The sequence below is a fragment of the Leuresthes tenuis genome, unplaced genomic scaffold (genome assembly GCF_036924035.1).
Source record: "Leuresthes tenuis unplaced genomic scaffold, fLeuTen1.0.hap1 SCAF_21, whole genome shotgun sequence".
Taxonomy (NCBI): Eukaryota; Metazoa; Chordata; class Actinopteri; order Atheriniformes; family Atherinopsidae; genus Leuresthes; species Leuresthes tenuis.
In genome coordinates, this window is record NW_027325375.1 from 165,001 (window position 1) to 175,093 (window position 10,093).

The 10,093-nt window shown below is 42.9% G+C and overlaps 1 protein-coding gene across 1 annotated transcript in view; it reads left to right on the forward strand.

The window, feature by feature from the left end:
* LOC140280280 (single-minded homolog 2-like) overlaps positions 1-5,922 on the forward strand; it is a 35,785-nt gene extending 29,863 nt beyond the window's left edge. The window contains 7 exon segments of the mRNA XM_072375584.1: positions 469-616; positions 701-854; positions 1,408-1,696; positions 1,699-1,725; positions 3,662-3,942; positions 5,130-5,211; positions 5,810-5,922. Coding sequence (XP_072231685.1) covers positions 469-616; positions 701-854; positions 1,408-1,696; positions 1,699-1,725; positions 3,662-3,942; positions 5,130-5,211; positions 5,810-5,922 — 1,094 coding nt within the window.
* Positions 5,923-10,093: the final 4,171 nt, after the last annotated feature.

Below are 10,093 nucleotides of genomic sequence, written 5' to 3' on the forward strand. Positions count from 1 at the left end.
CATATACTGAGGGGCCCTGCATATACTGAGGGGCCCTGCATATATTGAGGGGCCCTGCATATACTGAGGGGCCCTGCATATACTGAGGGGCCCTGCATATACTGAGGGGCCCTGCATATACTGAGGGGCCCTGCATATACTGAGGGGCCCTGCATATACTGAGGGGCCCTGCATATACTGAGTGGCCCTGCATATACTGAGGGGCCCTGCATATACTGAGGGGCCCTGCATATACTGAGGGGCCCTGCATATACTGAGGGGCCCTGCATTTACTGAGGGGCCCTGCATATACTGAGGGGCCCTGCATATACTGAGGGGCCCTGCATATACTGAGGGGCCCTGCATATACTGAGGGGCCCTGCATATACTGAGGGGCCCTGCATATACTGAGGGGCCCTGCATATACTGAGGGGCTGATATCAGAGTTTACTCTCCTCTCGTTGATCCTGATCTTTGTGTTCTCCGTAGTACTCGTAAAGGGCCAGGTTACCACCAAGTATTACCGCCTGTTATCAAAGCATGGAGGCTGGGTGTGGGTGCAAAGTTACGCCACCATCATCCACAGCAGCCGGTCATCCCGGCCGCACTGTATTGTCAGTGTAAACTACGTTCTCACGTGAGTCTTCTGCCATTTTTCTTGTAAACTTACAGTTAAGCCAGTTCAGAAATCAGCTGTGTACACCTTCCTGTTTGAACACAGCGACATTGAATGCAGCGAGTTGCAGTTATCTGTGGACCAGACTCGAGGATCTGAGACTGCTCTCAGTCTTACTTTCTCTCAGGACCACCACAAACAGCTCAGAACCAGAGCAGTCAGGGTGAAGACCAAAGTGAGATCAGCTCCATATCCTGAGGTGGGTTTTCTACTTGATTCACTGATTCATAAACTAAGAATCAATCATTTGCAATTCTTATAATGGGAAATGTTTTGTAAACCTGTGATTCTCTCAACCAAACTATGATCTTAAGCATGTGATTCAGATTGTCAGAATGAATCTACTGCACAATGGTACAAAACTGGAAAACATACAGAGAAATGTATGAAATGTTAGAATGTTATCTTATTGATTTGGAAATATGCTTTACGTGTCTGTTTGGAGAACCTGGAAGTGAATTTAAATGAGCTTTTATTTATCAATTCTGCAGAATTAATATTATCTTATCTTTTGGTTTGGTTTGGTTTTTAACACTGGAATCATGTCGGATGGTTTTCAGCCATAACAGAAACAGGGAATTTGCTGTTCCTTCCATGATCAGACTGTTTCATTAGATTTGTGACAGTATTAGGGTCCAGTGGAAAAAACAGTGAACATTTAATTTCTTCATAGAAATATAGAAAAAAAGGAATTTTCTGAAAAAAACTGTGAAATTGTAACAATTTGCTATTGTACGTTTGTTTATGGTTAGCAGCAGGCATCGAGCCTTCTGAAGCCAGCCCACTCGAGCTTTTCCCCGTGGAAGTGGCAGGGGAAGGAGAGCTTCAGATACCCGATGGCATCCTGCTGTGAGAAAAGCTCGAGCTTGACCCCTGAAGTAGGTCAGGTGTCCTGCGACCCAGCTTATAATCTGACCCTCCAATACCCCTACAATCACCAGCATTTGGACCCTCAGAACCACCTTCCTTACTCAGTTACCTCCCCTCAGTTGTCTCGACGAATAATTGGTTTCCTGCACCATAAAAGGCCGGTTTGATGGAACACCCCTCTGCATCCAGCAAATACACAGGTACAGTCTTTACTTTAAACTGTCATTACTAAAAGTCATTGATGCAGTTTTTATTCTATTAACTTGAGTGAGCTGTTTCAGTCTTTCCACTTCCATGTAAGACTTTACAGTGAGTAAATATGTGTTTCAATTCAGCACCAAATCACAGTAAATGTCATCTCAGGGTGCTGTAGAATCCAATTTATTTTAATGCAATCTTCATCCAATCACATTCAAATGATTAAATTCTAAATTAGTAAAATTCATACATACAGAGCCATTTCAAACTTCCCTTTGATCCAATCTTCCATCCTCAGCGTGCACGAGGTGACTGTGGAAAGAAAAAAATCCCTTTTAACAGAAAGAAACCTCTTGCAGAACCGGACTCAGGGAGGTGGTTATCCATTTGGACCAGCTGGGGTTAGAGAGGACAACAAAGACATAACATCAGACCTGCTGAAAAGGAGAAACACATGTTAATGACAACAATAACGTCATATGTACTGTTGGGGATCAAACAGGAACTGGATTAGTTATTAGGAGTTATTGATAAGTGTCCCAGGACAGTTATTGATTTTCAGTAAAGTTACAAATGAAAATGATTGCCTTCAGGGCACTGCTGACTTACATCAGAAGCTAATAACTAAAACCCAGTATCAGTCTCAAATAGGTTGATCTATAAGAGTCCATTAGGGACACATACATACACATATATGTAAAGGCTAAGAATCCGAGCACTGACATTCGCAACCAGCAATGAAAAATATTAAAGTTGGCACAATGATTAAATCAGTGGTACTTTCCTTAATAAACACCACTGCCCACTAAGCTAATCCTATATACAAAATATACAAGGAATGGGAGAAAAGACCATTTGTCTGTATGTGGATGTGTGTTGGAGAAGAGGGGAAGACACTGAGACAAAATGGCAGCCGTGGTCACATCCAACTGGGGGAAGACCCAGACCTGAAACTCGCTGGAGGGTTCATATATCTGGCCTGGGAATACCTTGGGATCCCCCCAGAGGACAGAGAGAGGGACGTCTGGGTTTCTCTCTTGAACTTATCGTCTCTGCAGCCAAACCACAGATAAGCAGAAAACAATAGATGGATAGTAACTTACCGATATACTCTGTCATTACTTTATGGGCTGAAGTACGATTGTAAAAAATGCACTTCAACGAATGGTCAAATGTAATTTAAAATATACTAAAACTTTAGCATATTAAAATGTATGTTTCAAAAATATGCTTTCATTTGACTTTTACAATATTAGCTGCTAGGCTACAGGCAACATTTGAATTTTTTCTAATAATAAAAGCAAACACTTGTATATTTTGTGTAGATTGTTATATTCTGCCCTCATACAGATATGGGATTCCTAATGACTCATTCTTATGGTCAGTGGGCTGACCAGAACCAGATTTCTGAGCCATTTCTTTGGCCCAGTCCCCCCTGACTGAGTGTGTGACAGATCCTAACTGTCCTTGTGGGAACCCAATAACAAACTCTAAATGAGCAGCGACCTGAAAAAGCTGCTGACCATAAAAAAGAAAGCCTTCAGGGAGAGAGACGGGGAGTTATTGAGGACTGTCCAGAATCAGTTGAATAAGAAGCAAACAGAGTGCAGAAAAAAGCTGGAAAAAGCTCCAGCAAAACAATGTGAGAGATGTGTGGTCAGGGATGGAAAAGATATAACTCACCAATATGTTCCTCAGCTACTGTGGGGAATCCAGACGGAGAACCACCAGGAACCTGTAAGCAGACAAACAGAGGGAAAAACAAAACAACAACAACAACAACAACAAAAACCACAAGCAGCAACAAGCAATACAACACAACCGTGGAAACCACAGGACAACACAGCACGCTGCATAGCAAGCAAGCGACTGGGTGAATAAATGTGTGTGTCCCTAACCCAATACATGTGGCACAGGTCCCACATGAACCGTGCTCAGTTATGAGTGTCCCACCCCCTCCCAGCAATCAGAAGCAGGCAGAGAGGAGCCCAAGACCCAGGAAATCAGCCCCCACTACCATAAAACAGAGGCATCCGGGAATCAGGGGCGACGGCCCACCGGCCCACCGCCAGGCCCCCGCCACACAAATGCGGGTTGAGTGCCACCAAACCCCTCCGTCAAAGGCCACTCCCAATACCCGAGAGGGCCAGGCACCCAAGACAGCTGAATATAATGGGCCAGCACAAGTCCCAATGTCCAAGTGCCCTGGGAGCGAAGACGTGGGACGAATAAAAAACATGCATTTCAGAGCCTGTAACATTGTATAGGTGTGTAGCCCATATAGATTATATATAGATGATTATTACAGGGGTGTCCTTAGTAAAATATCTTAGGTTTATCAACATCCCCTCCCTAATGCCTTCAAGAAAATGGAAAGCTTAAACCAAGACATAATAACATAAAACAAGAGATAATTAGGGAGTTTGAGGTGACCAGACCTGTGTTTGTCCTCTGCTTAGTGGCCTGGTATGAGATGAAGGTGAGAAAGTTGGCTGCTTGCACGGCATAGAGCAGTCTCTTCCTGTGCAGATGGTGGGGGGGTGGCTCAGTGGTCGTCCAATAACTGCTCCTCAATTTCTAGATAGACAGACCAACTCATGGAAATCCATCTAAAATTTAGATGGATCTAGAATTTATTCAGAAAAAAACGTTCTAAGTGATCAGAATCTGGATGTCCATCGACAGCCAGAAATAGTTCAGAAGAGATGTTTGATCAATTTATAATATGAATATCTAAGATGTCTAGGATAGAAATATAAATTACACTAAATAAAAACATGTTAGGTAAGGTCTATACTCCTGGGGTCTACCGCACCAGACAGGACCCCAGGTGCTGTGCAAAGAGTCCTTTCAGACAGTCCAGCTCATAGTACCAGGGGGTAAGATGCAGGCAGAACAGGAACATCTGTGCTGAGCAATGGTTGGAAGTCACAAAATCAAAATGAGAGATTGTCCAAAGGTGGTGGGGAATGACGGTGCTAAGATCCTGTGGGACCTGTAGATTCAGACTGATGACTAACCAACCGAACATTGTGGCAGTCAACAAATTACAAAAGAAGGTGATAGCTGTAGCAACACCAAATGACAGCAATATCAAGAGGAAGGAACAATAGGAGCTTGAGAAATACCAAGAGCTGAAGGAGGAAGTGAAAGATGTGAGAAATGAACAGTGATGCCGGTGGTGATCGGAGAACTCGGGGCAGTCGCCCCTAAACTGGGGGAGTGGCTCAGATCCTGGAAACAACACCAGAGATCTCTCTCCAGAAAAGTGCAGCTCTAGGAACAGCTAAAATACTTCATAGAACCAAAATCTCCCAGGGACCCAAATTAGAAAACACCAAGCAATCATAGCTTCAAGTGTGGACAGCAGCTCTGATTCTTTCTTTTCTTTTTGTTGTCATCATAGCTGCCGTTACAACATGGGATCACTCTGCAACAACCTGAACCCCAAGTGGAGCTGCTGACCAGCGGAGGAGGTGTCAGCAAAAGTTAAACTTCTGTCTTCAATAAACTGCTTGTATATACTCTGTGGTTCACAGTGCTTTTCATTTGTGGTCCATGTTGGGACTTCTCACCCTGCACTTTCATTTATGTGTATCCAATTCAATTTGGTTTCCATCCATCCATAATCCGTCAGTCGGGTCGTGGGGGGGCTGGAGCCTATCCCAGCGGTCATCGAGCGAGAGGCTTCAATTCGGTTTATTTATTCAAATTAGTTTATCTATATAGCGGCAAATCACAACAAATATCATCTTCAATGATACAGTCCAATTCAAAGTAATTATGATCTTAATCCATTCAAATCCAATTTGTTAAATTCCATATTAGTCAAATTCATACATACAGAGCAGTTTAAAAAGCCATTCTAGCTAAGGAAACCAATAGATTGCACTGAAACTTTGCTTCAGTCATCTGGGGCTACAGGAATCTCTACTTTTTGCTTGTGATGCATAGGTTTTCCTTTATTCCGACTATTCATTGCATAACAATACTGAAGAAAGCCAAAGTATGAACCCACAGAATCGCCACCTTAACATGGTGGAGGGGTTTGAGTATCCCCATGATCCTGAGAGCTGTGTTGCCAAGGGCATGAGCCCCTGGTAGGGTCTCCCATGGCAGATCGGTATCGGGGGACGGGTCACACTAAGAGCGATTCAAAGACTTCGATGGAATGGCACCAAAGTGAAAAAGTCACCTGAAAAGGGAAACTGGGACACTGGGAGTTAGAAGACAAGGGCCTTGTGGCCGAACCTTTGCTCCTGGGGCTTGGTTCAGTTCAATATCAGTTAAATTTTGTTAATATAGCGCCAAGTTATAACAAATGTCATCTCAACGCATTTCAAAGATGCATTCCAATTCAAGCCAATTATAATCCAATTCATTGTAATGCATTCATAATCCAATCGAAACCAATTTGTTAAATTCAAAATTAGTCAATTCCATACATAAAAGGCCAGTTAAAAAAATAGCCTAGCTAATGAAATCAACAGATTGCATTAAAACTTATCTCCGATTCAATCCCCTGTCCTGAGAGTTCCTGAGGCGACTGTGGAAAGGAACGACTTCCTTTTAACAGGAAGAAACTTCTGGCAGAACCAGAACCAGGAAGAAACTTCTGGCAGAACCAGAACCAGGAAGGGTGGCCATCCGCCTCGACCAGCTGGGGTTTGAGAAGATAAGAAAAAGGGGACAACAAACAGCAACCTTAACTATAAGCTTAGTCAAAAAGCAAAGTTTGAGGCTCTAATCCTGCCTTGATACTAATTATGTCCACCTATGCCTTGTAATCACTCTCATGCTACTCACCTGCTCACCTCTTGCTGTATTTAATCCTCCTCTTGTCATCCCTCCAGTGCCAGATTGCCTGTTGCCGTTTGTTCAGTGATCCAGCGTTTACCACAGCCTTTGAGTGTTTTCACCTTGTTTCTGCCTCACGGATTTCTGCCTCAGCCTAGACCCCTCGGATTCATACCTCTTCTTTCACATTGATGAACCTTTGTCTTTGGACCATATCGGATCACAGATCCCGTCACTCAACCGTTCGCTTAGCTGTGACATCATCACTAACCTCTCTGTTTACCTTAATTGAAAGCAACCCAGCCACAAGCCTTTCCAAGCTAATCTCCTCTTCAGATATCCATCTCATCCTCCGTTTGATGACACCTCTGGAAATGATTACCTCAGGAGTCACATCCAATGCTAAGGTTTTACCACGGAGCCAGAGGTTGAGACTTAGGAATCCAGCTTGCAAATGACCCCTTGTTAAAAATAAAACGAAATGTGAATAAAATCAATAAAAAAATTTAGACTAAAACTGAATTTACATATGATGAACACAAGTCAGAGCTACACAGACTTGTTGTGGATAAGGTCGATGCATAGAAACCGAGTAATAACGGTAATGTTTATTGCTGGTTAGGTTCAATGCTAAAACTATTTTACTGTGATACATGTGACTGTAATCTTTTGCAGAGAGACTAAGGTGTCCATTTAAAATGTTTTGATATGGAATTTCTCTGATTTTCACTACCCTGTGCATTTTAAATGATATTTGGACACCTTCCTACCAAAAAGAGATCCTGTGTAAGACCCCTTAAATGACCATCAATGTCATGAAGATTAAAGGTATCTAAAGTAGACAATATGTTAATTTAGAATCTTAATTCATTCAAAGACTGGGCAAAGAAGTACCTAACAAGTCCAGATCCTAAGGATAGGTGCTAGAGAGGCTCTATGATAGTGTTAGCCCGATTTTTTCATTGGAAGCCCAAGAACAAGCTGGAGAAATCGTTTATTAAAAAAGTATTTATTAGTGGTCACATGTAAAGTATATTGCAGCGCTGGACTCGGAGTGCCAGAGCTCCCGCAGGAAATCCGTCAGGCCGAGCCCCGATATCCGGAAACATGTTATATTTATATTCAGCTTTATCTCACAGAAGTTGTACTCACACTTGTCAGAGTATAATTGGCCAGTTTTTAGTGGCATGATCAGGCCAGCTGCGGTCCTTGTTGTGTTCTTTGGATGTGATAAACAATGTGTGTGTATGTGTGAGTGCTGTTTTAGGCTCGGATCTAATGTACCAGACCTATCTGCCCTAATAGAGATGTTTTGTCTGACCCAGCTGTTTATGTCATTCTAAGGTCTTGGACCATTTAAGGTCATCTGTTGTGCAGTATGAGCAGAGTGGAAAAGTACCAGCTAGGAACATAGGTTATTTATAGTAAAATACAGAATATGAATTTATAATGTCTAAGAACAAAGCCAATTATATCAACTTGATTGAAGTTTCAGAGCTCTATGACTTCAAGAAAACTTTAACTGATTTCAACTTTCTTTGAAGATCCACTGATCCCCATAATTCCTAAAATCCCACCTCCAGGTTTTTAACATTTTCTACATTTTTTTCTCGACATACTAATGTACTGGGGCTGAAATAGATTGCATCTACAGTGGTTTTATACAGTTACGCATTGTAAATTCAAAATGAATGGTCATAAATAAAAAGGGAAATTCCATACTTGTGTTTCCCTGTTCCAGCAGGTATCCTTTGAATGGTGTCATGGTGTTTTTCCCCCTCTTTTCCCTCTTTTCTGTCTTTTCTGTCTTCTCAAACCCCAGCTGGTCCAGGCGGATGGCCACCCTTCCTGGTTCTGGTTCTGCCAGAGGTTTCTTCCTGGTTCTGGTTCTGCCAGAGGTTTCTTCCTGGTCCTGGTTCTGCCAGAGGTTTCTTCCTGGTTCTGGTTCTGCCAGAGGTTTCTTCCTGGTCCTGGTTCTGCCAGAGGTTTCTTCCTGGTCCTGGTTCTGCCAGAGGTTTCTTCCTGGTTCTGGTTCTGCCAGAGGTTTCTTCCTGGTTCTGGTTCTGCCAGAGGTTTCTTCCTGGTTCTGCCAGAGGTTTCTTCCTGGTTCTGGTTCTGCCAGAGGTTTCTTCCTGGTCCTGGTTCTGCCAGAGGTTTCTTCCTGGTCCTGGTTCTGCCAGAGGTTTCTTCCTGGTTCTGGTTCTGCCAGAGGTTTCTTCCTGGTCCTGGTTCTGCCAGAGGTTTCTTCCTGGTTCTGGTTCTGCCAGAGGTTTCTTCCTGGTCCTGGTTCTGCCAGAGGTTTCTTCCTGGTTCTGGTTCTGCCAGAGGTTTCTTCCTGGTCCTGGTTCTGCCAGAGGTTTCTTCCTGGTTCTGGTTCTGCCAGAGGTTTCTTCCTGGTTCTGGTTCTGCCAGAGGTTTCTTCCTGGTTCTGGTTCTGCCAGAGGTTTCTTCCTGTTAAAGGGAGTCGTTCCTTTCCACAGTCCCTCAGGCTCAGGACGGGAGATTGGACTGAAGACAAGTTTCGGTCCAATCTGTTGGTTTCCTTAGCTAGGATATTAATTTTGAATTGGTTCCATATGAATTAATTGGATTATGATTACAATGAATTGAATTCCAATTGGCTTGAATTGGACTTTATTATTTAAGTGCCTTGAGATGACGATTGTTGTAATTGAATTGAATTGAATATAAAGGCATTTGAAAAGGACAGGTTCATATCTTAAAATGCTACTCGAAATTATTTGAAAATTCAATAAATTTGCATTACTGTATTTCACAGGTGTGGGTCTTATGCTTGTTTTATGGTTGCTGCGTCGCTCACGGCACGTGACGTTAAAATTATGTATTTCCACCTGGCATGCGCCATGAAAAGGTGGCGCCATGAAAAGGTGGCGCCATGAAAAGGTGGCGCCATGAAAAGGTGGCGCCATGAAAAGGTGGCGCCATGAAAAGGTGGCGCCATGAAAAGGTGGCGCCATGAAAAGGAGGCGCCATGAAAAGGTGGCGCCATGAAAAGGTGGCGCCATGAAAAGGAGGCGCCATGAAAAGGAGGCGCCATGAAAAGGAGGCGCCATGAAAAGGAGGCGCCATGAAAAGAAGGCGCCATGAAAAGGAGGCGCCATGAAAAGAAGGCGCCATGAAAAGGAGGCGCCATGAAAAGGTGGTCACAGAGAACAAAAAAACCTGGATGAACCAATTGGAAAACAGGCATAAACTGAAACAGCATGAGAAAGTAAAAGAAAACCGATCTATTATTATTATTATTATTATATCCTGAAAGGCAACAATAATTCCCAAATGTGTCCATTGAAGAAACACCATTTAATAACTAATAAACATAGAAAAGGTAACACAACACACTTAAAAGTCCTATAACAAAATTCTAAGTACTATAATGACTATAATGGTGATAACACACCTATTGAAATTTCAGCTTCTGTAGGCTCATCAGATATTATGTATGAATGTTATTATTGATCATTGATGACAGTGCTACTCTGATGTTGTTGGAAAGAAACAAACAGCGCGATGGAGAATGCGCCGTTGTGCTTCCCGTTTATACCGTAACCAGCT